At 37.1% G+C, this 18,819-nt stretch overlaps 1 protein-coding gene across 1 annotated transcript in view; it reads left to right on the top strand.

The window, feature by feature from the left end:
* The first annotated feature begins 6 nt into the window (after positions 1 to 6).
* Positions 7 to 18,819, top strand: part of MICU3 (mitochondrial calcium uptake family member 3) — a 54,404-nt gene continuing 35,591 nt past the window's right edge. Inside the window, exons 1-4 of the mRNA XM_042052930.1 lie at positions 7 to 155; positions 12,586 to 12,739; positions 16,379 to 16,410; positions 17,202 to 17,280. Of these exons, the coding sequence (XP_041908864.1) occupies positions 12,691 to 12,739; positions 16,379 to 16,410; positions 17,202 to 17,280 (160 nt within the window). The 5' untranslated portion in view covers positions 7 to 155; positions 12,586 to 12,690. The remainder of the gene's footprint in view (positions 156 to 12,585; positions 12,740 to 16,378; positions 16,411 to 17,201; positions 17,281 to 18,819) is intronic.

Raw genomic sequence — 18,819 nt, 5'->3', positions numbered from 1 at the left:
GGGCGGCGGCGGGGGCGGCTCTCGCCGGGTTCGCGGGGTACCGGCTGTCCGAGCGGCGGCGGGAGCCCTCCCGGGAGCCGGCAGCCGCCGAGCCGGGCGGGGCCAGGGCGCTGCTCCCCATCCCCGTGGCGGCCGCTGCCAAGGAGACGGTGACGGTAGGTGTGTGCGCGCCTCTTCGCAGGGAACCGGCTCTGCCAGGGGCGGCTCTCTGGGGGGGCGCAGAGGTGACCCTGCGTGGAGCCAGCTCCGGGCCGGGAGGCGAGGCAGGGCCCCAGCGGGAGCTGTCACCCGTCGGGAGAGACGGGCTGTCCCCGGAGCGCGGCCGCGGGCGCGCTTTGGCTGCGCGTCGCAGTGTGAACTCTGCGTTTCGCCTGTGGTGCTGTCCTAGTCGAATCCTTCTTTAATAGAAGACGCTGGTTTGCAAATGGAACAGCTCCGGGCAGCACAAACCCTGAGTTTCGGTTTATACTCAGGACAATTATCTTTCTAATATGAAATTTCCTGTAGAGTGAAAGGTTTACACTGAACTTCGTAAGAAGTGACAGTATTGAGACAAATAACGGTTCAGTTGGACTAATTCAGTGAAAACACCGGTTGAATAACCAGGGGTAGCAAGAAACAGTTGTCGTTAACCTGGAAAATGAAGTTTGCTGTGATAGGGATGAACTCCTGCACCACAGCCTATGTAACATATGGTAATGATAGCATTGGGGTTTTTTCATTTAAAAATGTCGAGAGCTGTGATTAGGCAGTTTGTCAGAGTGCATCTGCTAAGACTGGAAATCAGTGGTGCAAATGGCCTACTTTGTCTATACCAAGTTTATTTTATACTGTGTTTGAGAACAGGATCAACATTTTTGCAGTGGAGGCCTAATCCTTAAGTATGAATGTTGTTAGCCCTTTTGCCCTGCATCATTAGCTGAAAGGCAGATTCTGTTGGCAGCATCCTTGGTGAAGGTAAATTGAATCTAGTATTTTTGATTATTCATGGTCTTGTGTCTGGAATATGTTACTGTGGCACAGAGGACTGAAGACAAACTGTTTCAGTTTTTCATAGTGTTTTGATTTGACAGAAGTTTACGCTGTTTTACTTATCCAGTCTTAATTGTCAGTTTTCTTTAAAGGGAAGTATTGCTGCTGCACCTTTGAAAAGTCAATGAATTTACTTGGATGTATGATTATGAATTTTCATGTGCATCACTATAAAAGCATTGAGGTTGAAAATTAAAGACTAAGTTTATACTTCAATTAATGTAAAACTAAAAACAATTATAAAATGTAATACCTGTGTATAACTAGTTTTTGAAGACAAACACTGTCTTGAAGCCAAACAACTTTCTTCTGTGTGGAAAAGGGCTCTAATTTGGTTTTCTATTTGCATAGCAGAAAATTTGAAAGATTGACTTGAAATATGTCTGTTCAGATTGTGTGGACCAAATCCAGACTGACATCTGAGAATATTAGTTTTATGTTCCAGGTTTTTATTTTTGAATGATTGATGTAACTGATTTGAAATTGCATGTGTGTGTGCTCAGGATTCCTGAAAAAATATCCTTTCAGTTGAAGCCCCCTACAAATGAGGATCAAATAGCTGTGGAATTTTTGGTCTGAAGTAGAGGGTTCATGTGCTTTTTCTATTATTGACTCTTGTCCTGCCCAATGGCTTGTGGGGAAAGACCGTAGTTTGAAACCAGAGCTAGATGGGGAACCAGCAAGAATAGTTTGACCATGAGCTCTATCTGTGATCCATTTGTAATTGCTCTCTAGATCTGTGATGAGTACCAACTCTTTCACTACAGATTTCTAAAACATTTCCAGAGATGGAAAAAAAGTTGCAAATACTGTGTTCAAATTGCATTCAATGGTATTCATGGTATTCTACAATGGTATTGTGTTGTAACATCCTTTATTAGAAGGCTGAATTAGTGTTGCCTGAGTGGCAGTAACTTTTTTAATTCCTAATTTTGAGTGCTGAGTTTTCAACTTTAATAGATTTTAACAGTTTAAAATGTCTGATAACTTTGAAAGTAGAAAATTCTGTCATGAAAAGTCATAAAGATGTCAGTCTTACTAGGATCAAGGTTGGAGCTCTTGGATCTACTGCAGAGTGTGTTAAGAGTAATCATTGGAGAATCATAACCTGCAGCTTCTGTATAGATGAGTTTGATGGAACTGTGATGCATGTTTTTGTAGGATATTTTTACAGTTTTATCAGGTACTGACCAGCAAAGAATGATGAGGCTCAAGTATCTCGGGATCCTCTCCAGCTGCTTTTGGTTGTTTCTTTATTCCTGATGCACAAAGTCTGGCACTGTTTTCTGGGGTTTTCTAGGTTTACCCTTATCCCACTTTCCTATTTCCCTAATTCCTCATTTCATTTCCAGTGACAGGCTGCTTTTCATTCCACCAAAGCAAATAATGCATTTTCTTTTTCCTCCCTTCGTCCAAGCCACAGTCTTCTACTTCATCCGAATATTTTCATTTGTGTGCTTCTTCCTTAGCCTTTCCTCTAGCAGCATGTTTTCCCCAAATGCTATTTACTGAGATCATTGGAAGCAGGAAGTGGTGTCTCTGCTGTCAGTATCTTAGTAAAGAGATCTACAGCAGCTGGTAGGAGCAATTACACTGAATGTTTCTTGCCTCATCCCTGGGGGACAGAATAACCACTAAAAAAGACCCCAGTACTGACTGTAAAGGCACCAGCCCTTGCAAAACCTGAAATCCTTTCCTTTAAAATGTAGACAGCTGTAATGTATGGACTTGTATAAACATAGACTTGACAGAGAGTCTTAAATTTTTTGATGTTGTGGGGGGGAAATCTATCTCCTCCCATAGTTTTTGTGTTAATTTAAAAAAAAATCCATTCTGAAACATTGATGATGGATGATTTCATTTTTAAAGGTTAAGACATAGTGTGTTTATAACTGAAAACAGTATCACAGTGTAAAGTATTCAGCTATTCAGAGATTTCAGGAGTATTCAGGGTAGTTATGGCTGTCTCACCTGTAGCATTGTGGTTAACCTTGGCCAGCAGGCACCACACTTGTACCACACAGCCACTCCCTCATCTTCCGGCAGTGGGATGGGAAAGAGACTTGGAAGTGCAAAAGTGAGAAAACTTGTGGGTTGAAATAGAGACAGTTTAACAAGCAGAGCAAAAGCCACACAAGCAAAGGAAAATAAGTCATGCAAATAAAGCAAAACAAGGAATTGATTCACTGCTTCCTGTGGGCAGGCAGGTGTTCAGCCATTCCCAAGGCTCCATTACATGTAAGGGTGACTTGGGAAGGCAAATACACTGAATGTGTGTGTCCATTTCCTCTTTCTTCCCCAAAGCTTTTATTACCAAGCACAATTATTGTGTGGTATGGAATCTTCCTTTGGTAAGTTGGGGTCAGCTGTCCCAGCTGCGTTCCCTCCCAGCTTCTTGTGCATCTCCAGATGACTCACTGATGGGACAATGTGAGAAGCAGGATGAGCCGTGACACTGTGCCAGCACTGCTCAGCAATAGCTGAAACATCTCTGTGTTATCAACACTTTTGGTCACAAATCCAAAGCATAGCACCATACCAGCTGCTGTGAAGAAAGTTAACTATGCCAGCCAAAATCAGTACAATATCTAGTACTAGCTATACGTCCTTCTTACTTCTTTGGAGGAATTTTTGTAAAAGTGTAATAAGTGAAGTGGCCTTCTTGTTTCATCCAGGCAGCTCCAGTGGACAGTAGAATAGTTTTCTGATACCCCAAGCACTGAAAAACGGGTTAACCTAGTTTACCTTTTGACTATCAAAGAACAGGGTTTTTTTCTGGCAGGTCACCTGCTTCCAGATAATGTTCATATGGCCTGTGATAGTATTTTGAGGATTGTGCTAGTCCCAGTTAATATCCCTACAGCTGACTTCAGATTCTGTCACTGAGTTGAAATAATGCTTGGCAGTAGTGAGAGAATATTTAAGTATATAAAGTTATCATACATATCTTGATAGTTGGTTGCTTTGTCCTAATTTGTCCTACTACTTTGTCTTCTAGGTTTTATGAGCCAAGAAATTTTAAGAGGGCTTTTAGATTCCAGGACTAATAGTGATGGTGACACAGGTGTTGATGGGACACCTTTTTGACCGGTTCAGAAATGAGGCACATCTTTTGAGAGTAACTGGGAAAAAAAAGTGTTTGAGACTTGTAGAGAAACAGTGTGTCAAAATGGTCTGTCTGTCTGTCTCCATGTTCTATGAAATCGTTACAGTATGAAACCTGATGAGGAACAGATTTGTGAGTTTATGTACAGATGAGTAAGAAAATGCTCTTTGGTAAAAGTCAAGTAAGCTCTGAAATGTGTCACCAGCATGGGGTGTGTGGTGTGGCAGACTATTTGATCAGACAAAGATCATGTGATCAGTGCAAAAGTACATTTGCTTGACCAAGCATAACATTTGAGGTGTTCTGATGGAGAGTAAGATTTTTTGCAGAAGCAGCATGAAGCTAAGCTCCCTACAGGATTACCTTTTCCCAGATGCTTTCTGAAAATAACTCTGGACCCGAGGGCTTTATAATGATTACTTGGAGTGAAATCTTGGACACTATAATAAACCAGCAGTTTTAATTCCAGGGGTGCTGCCACAGAACATATCAGAACCAAAGTAAAATTCTGCACTCAGAGCTACTAGTTTTGTGTCTGAAGATTTTGGTGAAGACTGGGACAGCTCCACTAGCAGACAGCTCCTTTAAAGTCTAGGAGATGGTTGTGCAGAGCAGGAATCTCTTTGAAAGAACTGTTACTTTGACAGAGTGACACAGTTCCTCAGAGGAGGTAATACTTGTCTTCAAATTCCTTACTTCCAGAAGTTCAGTGTCATTAGTAAAACTTACTAAAATGGTCTTGGAAATACCAATGATGCCTCTTTGTACTCTGAAGAGATCTTTTATGTAATTATGTTGTCATTATGTAAAGGTAGTGAACTCCAGACCACTATTTATTTTTTTGGGATAGTCTCTGAGAATCACTTCCTTCAGAGATGATTTAGGAATTTCAAGAGGGGCAGGGAGAGACAGACACAGAATGTGTGCTTTATCACATTTCTTGAAGGCACATTCATTTCCAGGAGGAAGAAGCTACATACCTCAGATGTTTCCAAAGGTTTTTTTCCTAGTAGCTCAGCAGTACTGTCAAACTCCCACTTTGTGAAAATACTCAGTGGTTCAAGTGTTTTTGTTGCAGCACATTTCTAAGTGCATTATGTCATGTGTTTCCATCTCTGTGAAATGAAGAACGCTACTTTACCTCCAAAAAGTAAGGGAAGCTCCCCTCAGGAGGAGACTCTCCTGCCTGCTCAAAGAGGATGCTGTTCCAAAAGATGCATAAGCATCACTTTTCCAAAAGCCACTTGCAGCAAATGCTATTTCATAAGTATTGTGCGTTTCATGTCGTAGGTCAGTTGCCAAATGTAGGAAGATGGTTTGCTCTTTGGCTGGTCATATGTGAAGTTCCTTACCAGCGTAATCCTGAGAAGGATACTGCTTGCCAGCCAGGTGTAGTGAGAGCCATGCTGAAGGAAAAGGAAGGTTTACCTTTCATCATTAATTCTGTGTTCTTCATAATGTTAAAAAAGGATGGCACATGTTTGGGACGGACAGATCAGCTACTGGTGTGTTTTAGTGTTGCATACAGTGAAGCATATGAACATCCGGAGCTGGATATACATACTGACTAAAGCGTCTTGAAGAACTGCTATAGGCGAAGTGGCTCTCGTGTGAAACTAATGCAAGGACTGATACATTAGTTACCCCAAGGATTTCCTGTAACAGAGTTATACCTGAATGTGGCCCTCTTTACAGCATTTTAAACACATTCCAGCTTCCTATGCTTGTAAATACTTTAATATAATAATGTCCTTATCTCAGTGAAGTGGGATCAACTAACAGAATTGTTAGCTGTGCTACATCTAAGTAGTCTGCTAGAAATACAACTTCAGTAAGCATCAAAACAATTTTGTCTACTTTGGGATTTTCCCACACTGGGAACCTGACGGTTAACCTTTTGGCCACCCAGCATGAAAATAGAATTGTGCTACTTTTATCTACATGGGAGCGTATTAAATAAGCCTGAAGTCAAATATAAACGAAGGAAGTTAGGAACAGCATTGCTTTGAAAACCTTTGTATTTTAATAATTTGCACAGATTCTCATTGATGGAAGACAGATTACTTTGCAAGCAAAAATTCAAAGAAAGTTATTCACTTGAAATAAATTAAAGATTAAACTACTGTAGCAAACATATTTTTGACTGCAAGCAAAATGTACCTTTAGTAGTAAACGTTGGCTTCTTTAACTAAAATAGACTCTCCTTTATCTCAGTTGGAAAAAGCAAGAGAACACTGATTTGACTTGGAACACAGCAAAGTTGTGAGATTTTATGTGATAGTGCTGGAGCTTTTTGCCTCACATGCACACACAGAATGTATATTTTGAACTATTTGTTCTGTAAAACATTTTCCATTTTTTGTGGATATTCTCAGAATCCGGGAGTTGGAGTACTATTCTGGGTTTTGATAATGGATTCTACTAGATTACTTCTGCAGAGCTTTATGAGCTTGTAGGCATCAAATTTTTAATTTCCAAAAATCCTGTATCTGGCATTTAAGCTTATCTCTGTGGGAAAACTAGGTATTTTGTCACGGAATAAAACTTACTAATTACTGACCTAATGTTACACAAGACTCACACTTGACAAAGAACATTTCTTTTGTGTTTTTTAATAAAAAGACTTGACAAAGAACATTTCTTTTGTGTTTTTTAATAAAAAGAGTAATGAGGTACTGTTTTATCTTCTGCACTTTACTCCCAGTGAATTTGAGCCGTATCTTTGCCATTTTTTTATATTTGCAGATACTTCAGGGTCATAACTATGGCAAAATTTTAGCTATTTTGATGTAACTGTGGGCTCATGCTCTGTGTTAGGCCTTGCATTCTGTTATGACAATGTAAAGTTATTGCATGGGTTTCACTGGAAGGACATACAGGTTAATTCATGTTATGCCATATTTTGAAAGGAAATGTTTCTGAGGTAAGACAGCCAGTAAGATGAACATGGAACACGGGACCAGAAATGGAGATTAGCCTGTGCTTCAAGGAACTTCAAGGAGTACATGGAGACCTTTGGTGAGAACGATGCCTAGGAAATCCTAAGGCATCAAGAAAACCAGATTTTCAGGCCATTTTGACTTCTCTCTATTGATAGACACGGTACATGAAAGATGAACCCAAAATGGGAATGGGTTTTTAACTCTGAATTTGCTTGATAAAAAGCCTAGATTTTCTTCACTCAAGTTTTTGCTGTGAATAGAGAGAGAAAATACTGAGCGGTGTCACCCTGAAGAGGTTCTGCAAGGAATGCTTTCGAAGTTGATTGACTTAAAAATGTCGATTGTCCATAACAAAAACCTTCATCTAAAGGACTACTGTTTTGTGGCACATGTGGTGGTGTTATTACAAGTAGGGCTTTAGGTGGCCCTCTTTAAATACCATACTTGCAGAAAAGAGTTTTTTAGTAATTATATTAAGTCATTGAAACATATTAGTGAGAAAGCGTTATCATCATATTTTCATTTGGGTAATAAATTTGAAGCTTCTGAGGCCTTTCCCAGATATTTTAGGCTATTGTAATATGTTTGTAGCATAGATTGACAACGACAGCACAGACAATTGAAGAATGATACTCTCCCTTCAGTGAAGTACCTGCCAAATTACTATTTGGTCTTCAATTTAGTTTTACTTGCCTTGTTTCAATAAAAAATGTTTCCCTCTGTTTCCTTTGCCTGATTGTGGTGTGTGTATAAGTGTTTAATCTATTTAATCCATTTTAGAAAGAGCTTTGAAATGTCCTCCGTGGGAGAATTAGGTATGTGTGTATGCAGTGCTGTGTTAGGGAACAGCAGGAAAATAGGCCAAGATAATTTTTTCTCTTCAGCTGATTTAAACACCTGAAAAAGGTGCTGTGTGCTCTCTGCAGTCCTTCTATAAGAGTATGGTGCTGGAGGATGGGGTGAAATATGGAGCAATAAGGTACCTACCAGAGTTTGAGGGAGGAAGGGCAGAAGCATGATAACCATAAGTTGTTTGATTATAACTGTTAACACTTAAAAATTTTTGAGAATAGAGAAAAGATAATACATTGTTTGTGAACTCTTGCAAGCTTCAGTCTTGCATATTTTTATTTACTTCTTGAGTTGTGAAGTTGGAAGGATGGAAAGTTTATCTACCAGCTAGATTCTTAGTTTTAGCTTTGGACTTTTTTCCCCTGTATTTCTACTAATAAAGCAGGTCAGTGTGTGTGTGCAGGTAAACCAGAGATAAGCAGCTATGCCTAAAATTAAGGTATTACTGTTCTTGGGAGATTTGTGACTTTGTGTGTGAAGGAAATGGCCGTGTCTTTTTTAAAAGACAGAGAATTGTAATGTGATGCAAGATCACACTAATTAGTAGGCATGATTGCCAAGAGGATTAGTAAAAATGTAGCATAAAAAGATCTACCTTCATTTGTTTGTCAGAAAGATGTACTTTCATGAAAGTTTTTGAAAATAGTTGGTAATCACAGAGAGATTTAGTCTGGATAAGCTCTTGAAACTTCAAATAGAAATTGGAAACTTAGTGAATCCTGTTCACTTCTTCACCAATAGTACCTTCCCTGAGGTACTAAACATCTATTTTCTGTCTCTTGTTCAAAGAATCTTAGAATGGTTTGGTTTGGAAGGGACCTTGAAGATCATCTAGTTCCCAACCCCCCTGCCATGAACAGGGACACCTTCCACTAGACCAGGTTGCTCAAAGCCCCATCCAGCCTGGCCTGGAACACTTCCAGGGCATCCACAGCTTCTCTGGGAAACGTGTGCCAGGGTCTGACCACTATTCTTTTCTTCACAGTAAAGAATTTCTTCCTAGCATCAAATCTTACTCTACCCTCTTTCAGTTTAAAGCCATTCCCTTTGTCCCATCTCTACATGCCCATGTAAAAAGTTCCTCTCCAGCTCTCTTGCAGGCCCCTTGTAGGTCCTGGAAGGATGCTCTAAAGTCTCCCTGGAGTCTTCTCCAGGCTGAACAATTCCAACTCTCTCAGCCTTTCATCACTGGAGATGTGCCCATTGATACAGTAAGACTGCCCAAGATGGGCATAAATATGAAATAAATCAATCAAGAGCAATTGGTGTTATCACTAAGATTTTCACACCTGCCTCACTGCATTATCATTTGCAAATGTTGGGGAAAACAGAACGTGTTTCATTGTTATGTGTTGAGGTGAATTTCTTAAATGAATGCCTGAAGTGCAAATTGAGGTAATATTTTAGAATGTCCTGGTTTTAGATTAGAATATTTGTTAGTTCCCAGTAATTGCAGCTTTTATACAAGAGAAAATGTTTGTATGTTGCATAAATTATTAGGCATAATAGAAGCAGTAAAGCTCTGACAAGAATTTTGGACAAAAAAAATAATGTTATTTCCAAAGATGGTTTTATTTGTCAGTTTGCTAATTGTGTGCCTGGAGTCTTCTGCAGCCAAACTTTGCTTTTACTTGGACATTTCGTGTATGGACCAGTGATCAAATACATGTTAAGCCTTGGTTACATGTATTTAAATTCATATTGGATCAGTAGCAGAAATAAGTTGTTTTAATTATTTCAGATAAAACCACCAAGATCAAAATAAAGTGGTGCTTTTACTCCTTGGAATAAAATTATGCTTAAGTTCACAGTTTTCCCTCACTTGAAGCAGGTGGAGCTTGCTGCTGGAGCAGGTGGTATTTTCTTTTCCATAATCTGTAAGTTCCTGTGGCCTAGGTTTGAAACAAATAACTGGTTTTTTTGGGTGTAGGTCCAGGCATCTGTCTGACTTAAAAATAACACCACCAGAAGAAAAGTTCTCAGTCAGACTGGTTCCCTTATCCAGTTTGATTCTTGGAAAAGTGAACATAAAGCACCAGAGCAAGGGCATGCAGGTATTGGGCCTTTAGGGAGGTACTCCTCTTTATGGGGGCAGGCTGTGTTCCTGTCAGGTTACAATGATTTTGAGCCAGAGCATGAAATACTGGCATTGCTATATAGTCAGAGGAAAACTAGATTGAAAAATTAGGCAGAAATTAAGGCTTTGCAGACCTCAGTACTGACATGCATCAATTTTAAGCATGTCTTTAAAATTCCATGTTTGCAGTATGTTATTTTATACTTGTAGGAGCATAGAGTCCTTAAGGTGTTGAAATATGTGTCTGAGAATTTAGCAAATGCTTTTCTGAGTGTCTCAAGCGAAATATTAAGCGGTAGTACCTGAGACAGTGAGAATTCCTTGAGAGAGCAAAGAATCTTAACATGCTCTCTAAATACTGACAGTGATCAAAATTAAAATGATATTTGAGAGATACATTATCTAGAGATTTCCATGATTGCGTATGATTGATTTTGACTGATTACAATTGATTATACATACGGTGTGTGTAATATGGCCTTGAAGCTGTTTCTTTTCTGAAAATTGACTTTGCAGAAATATTGCTTTATTACTTGTGTTTACCACCTGAATGTATTCATGAGCATGTTTGTAGTAGTGATAAAATAACATATGTATCAAAAAAAAGATTATAAAACTTCAAATACAGGGATAATCAGTTTTGTCACTACAAGCTCTGTCAAAACAACTGAGTTGTGTACTTCCCACATGAAGGCATAGCTTGAATGCCACTGGACTGCAGAAGGATCAGTAAGACCAAAATATTCAAACAGTGAGATAGGACAGAAATATTTTGGCTTGCATGTGAGTATGTCAGAAAAGAATTCAGCTTCTGTCACTTTAATATGACTTTGCAGGTCTGGCTGTTGGACTTTATTTTTTTCTCCCCATATTTAATTTGGTAATCATTTGAAGATTATAAAAAAACATGAAGCCATGGTTTAGAGCTGCTTCTCAGGCAGAAGTGCAGAATATTTGTAGAGCAGTCTACTGAAAACTAAATTATAGTATAAGCCTTTCTCTTAATCTTTCTATGAGAGGTTCGTCTGTTGAAACATTTTCACACATATACACATGGAGCAATGATTTTGAAAGTACTAGAGACGGTCCAGAAAGAGAAATACACAGTCAATCATGTTTTGTCCTTATAGAAGGCTGGCTAAAATGTCCTAGATAAGGTATTAAGTAGTAAGACTCCCCTGTAAAACATCATCATTTTTTTTCCACGTAGAAAGTGTTTTATCTCTTCTAGGCACATTCATTTTTGATGCTTCTATAAGACAAATCTAATTTAATCTCCTAGTTACAACTGAGGCCATAAAATTTTGTTTGACTGCATCAGTCTCACCAATGGTTTTTTTTTTTAAGGATGTTTGCAAAGCTGAAGAAAAGTGAGCCCAGATCTTTGACTGCTCAATATAAATTTGCTTCTAATTGCTGAAATCTGTAATCTATTCTTAGAAGGGTTTTGGAAAACCAGTTTCTGTTTGTATTTGAGGACAGTTGTCTCAGTGGACAGCCACTGCAAACATCTTCCAACTTATGTTTGGGTTTAGATGCCTCTGAAAAAGTGCATTTGTCTGTTTTCTTAGTTATTAAAAGAAAACATAGTATTAATTGACTTAATGTGTTCCTTAGATAGATGAAGAATTTTAGGAATACTGTATGAAATGACAGGAATACTAAGCAAGTTGGGATATTTCATTTATAAGATGCTGCATTCCTATTTTAACGTAATGGGAGAAGTTACCTGTATGATTGCTCTTCCTTCTAGGAAACAGTTGGGGTTTGGTTTTTTTGTCTCTGAAAAAATGTTGATACTTACATTTTCTTCAAGATAATGATTCCACAGAGGAGCTTGCCTCATTATGGGCTAAAAAGAGTTTTCAGATAGCAGTAGCATATTTTCTGTTAAAGGTTTGACAGTGTAACAGAAAGATGTGAGAATTTAGAACATTTACAGTTTTGTATTACCAAGTTTATGTGTAAATCGGCTGGATGGGAAACATACCAGGAACTCCTGACATAAACTCTCATGGTATGTGAACTTAGTGCCATATTATACTTTTGTAACTCTGGGGAATTACAATTATGCTCGTCTCTTCTTCAGTTCCCTCAAATATGGTAGCTTTATGCTGGAGTATATTATGGAGGTCTTTTGCCTATTACTATCAACAGCTGCACTCTATATTAAGAAGCAATATAGAAAAAGTATTACTCTGTTCTCTTCTGGAAATATCAGAAAAATGAAATAGTTTTCGCAGAGTTGTTTGAAGTCTGCCTGCTGAAGTTATGAAGACTTCCTTGAGTTAAAGTTGCCCCTTCTATGATTCAGGAACTGAAGTTCTCTTTTTAAAATTTTTTTTCCTGAGGTTGGGTAGTACTACCAAGTTCAATGCACAAAGATTTGTTGCTAAAGTTGTAGAAGACTGAAAATGATAGAAGTGAAATCCCAATTGTAGTTTCAGCTCTTACCACACAAAAATATTAGGATGTGTTTGACTTTATGAATTAGCACTTTTATAGCTAGTTCCTTTATGGCAATTGTAAATCATAACCTTTTTCATAGATTAAAACATGTCCTTTTATCTTTGCAGGTTACAGAAAACAGATTAGACCTTGAAGATTTACACCTTTACGCAACTCCGCGGGAGCAACGGTTTCGTAGGTTTGCCAGTCTAGAATATGAAGGACAGCTATACATGACTCCATATGACTTCATTCAGGCTGTTACGAGTGATGAACCCAAACGTAAGCAGGAATTTTATAATGCTAAAACTGCTAAGGAAAACGTCTGTGGTGCATGTTATTTTCCTATTTGCTTTTGATTCCTACTTCTGTTTCTGATTGTAGTAAAAAGCATCTTCCAGAATTTTATTTTTAATTGTGTTCAAATGCATACCATCCTGATTGTTCCTAGATTGTAAACATCTGTATGCTAGTTCAACATTCTTGTCTTAAAGGTTGCAAACAGCTCAACAGTTATGAAAGATGGCAAGTTAATTTGTGCCATTGCACTGACACAGTTTCTTTCTGAGCAGGCCTGCATTGCTGTAAAAGTCTTGCTTCCTCTTCTGTATAGTTTCTCTGTAAGCAGGCAACATATGCATTCTCTAAAAGACTTAAGATAACATATATAACTATATAATGGCTTTCTAAAAACATGCTTTGAGTAAGAGTTTCAGTCCCCCAGGGGATCAGCTTTCTACACTTAAACATTGCCAGTGTTAGTACTATGTGTTAATTAATAAAAAAAATAACTATCAACTTTTATTAGGTCATTTATTGTAAAATCTTTGCTTTAAGTGTCAAAGAGTGACTAAACAGTAAGGTGATCCCTTTCTGCTTTAGTTTGATTTCCTGGCCCTCAGGTTTGCAGTTCATTGGTAGCAGTACACGACTTCTGGGGAATGGGAGTATCTTTGCTCCGGTGTTACATGTAGAATCACTCACCTTAGGTTTTCCTTTCTTAAGTCTACACCACAAATTTACTATAGAGAGCAGTCAAAAGCAGTGCTAAAGCAGGCAGAAGAAGCTTAAAGTTCAGTGCAGATGTTGGATTTTTTCCCCTTTGTTCTCTTAACAGTAATGAAACAAGAGGAAAGAATTCAGCCATGGCACATCAGTGATCAAAACTTCTGTAACATTTGAATAAAGATATAATCTCACTGTAATAGTGAAGGCAGAAGATAGAGCTTAGATGGTGAAAACTTGCAAAACTTTGAAACTCGTACTAGAAAGCAAATCTCTTTTTTTTTTTTTGCTTTGCAGTTAAAAGAGAGGAAGCAGATTGCTTATCACACAAGTTAATACAAATACACATCAGTGCTTTATATCTGCTCAGACCTTCAGTTCTTCCCTTTTTTGTTTCTGTGGAGTTGGGTTTCACTGTGCATGGTCGTGAAGCATTTGTGCTATATATACTGGACATCATTAAAACATTTTGGTTTAACTCCATTTTATGACAGTTTGATTGGCTAGACCACACTATATGTGTGGTTTGCTATTAAAATTTTTCCATGCTAATGAAATTTCTGCTTCCTCCTCTCACAAAGCAAGTATTCAGATTTTAAAAACAAGCTCATAAGTACATTTTGTTTATCTCATGGCAAAGGAGATCTGGAGTTGAAGAGTCAGGCACCCTTCTGAGTTCAGTGTAGCAAACCTTGTTTCTATTAAAATCTTTTCTGTTCATCCAGTTCACCTCTGAGACCAAAAGCGAAACTAACCTGGATGTCTTTTAGGTTTTTAGACTGGTATCAGAGTAACATAATTATTTTAAAGGATTATAACTAAGTGGATGACTTCATTCCAGTGCAGGTCTTACTGACTGGGACATTGGGACAGAAGGCTGATAAATAGGAAGTAATAGCTGAAATAGTAACAGCACAGATTACAACTTCCAGCTTCTCATCTCTGACTATGGTAATTTTAAACTTTGTACTGCAGCATTGCCAAAGTACCGCTTTGTCTCCTTGGGCAAGTCAATTGTCTGTCTTGCTCTGTTGAAGGTAGTATATTTAAGGAAGGAATTTTTCTATTAATACATTTTAAACATTTTATTTTTTATTTTTGAGGTCATTTTATAAATAACTTGTACGTTGTATATAATCAGGTCCATTCAGGCTGACATACTAGACCACCTATATTTTGCATAATAAAAAAAGAACATATTCCTGGGGTTTTTATGAATGAAGACTAGAAAGGTCTTGAGTTTTGTCAAAAAGCAAAAATACCCTTTGAAGCATAATAATAGAAGCTCTTTATGTCTGCTTTATAGAAAAGCTAATAATACTAGACCTGAATGAGATTTGTGATGGAGTGAATGCGTCTATTGTGATTGATTTACTTTGGAAATCATGTAAACCCTACAAAAGTCAAGAGGGTGTTCACTTCCTTTTTTGATTAAACACTAACTAATATGGTAAGGGTATGTTTTCTTTTATAAAATGTAACTTTTTACTCCAGGCAGTTATTACAAAAAAATATAAAATAAATGCTATAATTAACTTGCTTCTGCCTTTATGGTGCAGGCTTTCATTTGAGAACATATATTATTTTTAAGAGTCATTCTTGATACATTTTATAATCTGAGTATGTGTTTATATGTTTAGAAAGCAAAGTAAGAGAAGAGGAAGTATATTTTGTTCGCCTCAGTGCTAACTATGGTTAATTTAGCCTAATACTGAGCTGCAAGAAGTGTGTATATATATATATATATATATGCGCATAAATCTTCACTGACTTGCCTAGATAGAAAATATGTATATAATATATGAGACTGGCAAATTATCTGACTGGAAAATTAGACATATTTGTTCTCCAAGTTCTTTATGATAGGCCTAAATATATATCAATTTATATGGCAAATGAGGTTGTTTTAGGGGATTTTATTTAAAAAATTAAACTGAAAAGCTTATGAAAATCTGTTAGCTTATGTTATGACATTGTTTGATATAACTCCACCATAATTAGAGTGGGATCTGTCAACTGTCTTGTTGCGAACTTTTACCAAGATGTAAAATTAAAATTTCAGTCATTTTCTAACCATGAATTAATGAAAGACCATAGTGAGTAGCTTCAGTATTGTTTTAATTATTTAAGGAAGCATGGAGTTCATTATGAGAGAAGGATTTCTGATTACACAGTGCTCTATAAAAAGAAGCCTTTACCCACAAAAAGTTATGGATTTGACCACATAAAATGCTACTGTCTGGACCTTTGTGAATTCTGATATTCACAGTGCCTTATCTTAATATTGAATCTGTACAAATATTTGTCTTGAGAGGGTGATCACAAACCTCACGTTTTGAATTCTTGAATGATTATGAACAACTCTTGTTCAATTATAACTCACAAAGAATTGAGCCTGACAGAGGCTGGAAAAGGAAGCACAAATCTGAGTTAGTAGGAAGGGATGAAGGGTGTCTTAGCACTTGGTGTAGTTTCAAGAGCTTTTTTTCTGTATTTGCTTTAAAAAGTATGAGTTGTCAGTGAAGCAAGGATCATAATCCAGGTCTCCTTACAATCTCCATTTTAATACTACTGCTACTAAATAATAAATTCAGAATATTGATACCATGAGTTAGCATGAATGCCCTCTATTTCCTGTTAAATGTTCTAAGGATGTATTTTGGAGGTTGAAAGTCTTTTCCTGCATTGAAGCAAAGTTGAATTAAAAACTATACATCTGAATTGTTTCTTTAAAGTTAGGACTTCAGGTATGTATTAAGTTAAATGGTTTTTTAATAATATAAAGACAATTACAGTCATGAACTGAGGCAAATAATTCTTTGCCTAGAAAGCACAGTATAGCTGCAGTCCAATTTTTATGACACCACATTGGCATAACTAAATTCTGTGCATTCATAACTTCTTCTTTTGTTGCAGATGCTAAAAAGTGGCGATCCCTTTCAAAGCAGGTGGGCCGTAATTCCTGTGTGGTCTTACAACCATACATTTTGTTAATTGATTTCGTTTGTGATTCAAATGTAGAGGTGCAGGAGAGTTTAGTTCCTTTATTTTTGTCACTTCAGACTCAGCTGAATCCAGAATCTCAGATACTTTAGCAGCTGTGCCTGTTTTGTTGGATTTACTGGCTTTCTCAAGCATCTGTCAGTTTCTCCCTCAGTCCATATCTGACTACATTTCTTAGTGTCAAGGTGTTTCCAAAACTGCCTGAAGTACTTACGCCACTCTCTCCCTTTTGTGGTGTTTAAGTGCCTCTTACCTTTTTTTTTTTTTACATTTGTATAACTGCAAAAGAACTCTGTCTGTTTCCCTGTATTTTAAGTACATTCATATTCATGGATGAAATTCGCTTTAGTTCAGGTCAAGTGTTTTAAAAGAGCAGTTGCTCGAATTTTGTATGAAAACCTTACTGAAATCCAGGGGGACTTATCCTTGGCTTCAGTCAATATGAGCACCGGTGAGTTATTTCAGCCACAAATACATTGCATGTCTCTCTCCAGCTCAGCAACCACTTAGTATTCATTCAGATGAGTAATTCTTGCAATAATCATGTGTGCAAAAATTTATGGAGTGCTTGAGTACTTCCAAAATCATTGTGGTAACTGAAGTTAAATTAACTGGTAGATTTGCATGCAGTTCCTTGTCTTTTATATTGATATCCTAGAATTTAATCATAATCTGTTAACTACTTCATTAAATACTGAAATATATGCTTTTACATTTTTTAAACCTTATTTTTTAGGAACTGAATCAGATCCTTATGGAGACACCACCAGTTTGGAAAGGATCATCCAAACTTTTCCGTAATCTTAATGAGAAAGGTGATTGAGGAGAATTTATTTTCCTGAACCAAATTATCACTCTATTTTTTTTTGTGATGATGTACTTTAATCTGAGTCACATTTTCAAAAATAAAAAAGGGCTTGCTGTTGCTTTCTGCATTTTACAGCATGGAAAAGTTCCATGTAGTGTCTACAGTGTTTTAATGATGCCATCTTACAACTAGCCTCTGTAAGTGATTGGGGACTCTGAGTTTTGTTAAGCTGATGTTTGAATATTTCAGGTTCAGTTTGTTGCCATGAATGATCTCTGGACTATAGACAGAATATTCCAGTAAAGAAACAATATCTCTTTACTTCTTTCCAATAGGTTCAATAATGTGATTATTTCTAAATACACTAGTGGTATCTTTGATCACTGAATAAGCATTTAGTACGCAACACAAGGAGAGTTTCAGAAATGTTATATATATTCCTTGAAACTCTGCAGATGAGGGCTTTGATAGCACTTAAAACTCACTGTTGGTAAGTGGAGAATCACTCCTGGTCTCGTCTGTTGTATTTTTTTCTTTCTTAATAAGCTCTATTGCTTCAAAACAAAAAAACATAGGGAAATAAAACAAGGATGGCTTTACAGACATTTAAAAGCTATTTATAATAAATACTCTGTATATTTCTTTGCTTATATTCAAAATGGCAAAGGTCTGGTGGCACATTTGAAGTATTTTTAAAAGCAGGCACAAGTACTTGTGATAAAAGAAAGATGCTTTATGGATGTTTAAAATAAGCATGCAAGCAACAGAATTCCAATCAAATGTGTGCATGTAATTGATTAATATAATTCAAATGCAGCTCAAATTTATTAAAGGGGTAAGTAGTATGGACCTACTCTCAAAGGAGGCTCTCTAGTGCATGGAGGCACTCACTTTTTTTTTCTGAGTCTGCAGTCAGGACTCCAGAGAGGCAGAAATTGCCACATCTTTGCATTGTATTTCAATGTACTTCTTTGCTCTAGGCTAGTTTCTATATAGGCAGAAGAGTTAACTTTTGAAATATTAATTGCATAAAAATTCAGCTTCAGAATCTGTTAAATCCATACATTATCAGATTTAAAAAATATATCTAGGTGTTGCTTATTAAGTCTGTAATAAAATGTCTGCAAAATGCGCAGTCATGCGTATCTTACTCCAGTTTTCTGCCAGTGAAGTTCTACAGAAGTTGATGGAATTGGTAGGACTCAAACTGTCCTAAAATAAGATGGTAAAATTAGTAATTTGCTTTAGCACTTGGATATCTTTTCAGCATGTTTTATGAAAAAGTGAGTTCTGTTGTCCAGTTTTATAGATAATACTAGTAAATATGATGGGTCTTATGACTGATTACTTAAACTGGTGAAAGAAATGGAAATAGAATTCAGGTCTCCTTAGTTATAATTTAGTCTTTGTTTTTTTGTTTCTTACTCATTTTTTTTAAAACATGCACATATGAAGCAAGTAGCAAAAGCCTATGTCCATTTATTTTGCCATGGATTTATATAATTCAGCTGAGGCACTCAGATTTATCCCATTGACCTTAAGTTTT

This window comes from Corvus kubaryi, unplaced genomic scaffold, assembly GCF_017639235.1.
Source record: "Corvus kubaryi isolate FWS band 111438036 unplaced genomic scaffold, C.kubaryi_AGA036_p1.0 split1-131, whole genome shotgun sequence".
In the NCBI taxonomy this organism is placed as follows: Eukaryota; Metazoa; Chordata; class Aves; order Passeriformes; family Corvidae; genus Corvus; species Corvus kubaryi.
The sequence above is the reverse complement of the archived record's forward strand: the minus strand, read 5'-3'. Positions and strand labels throughout refer to the sequence as shown.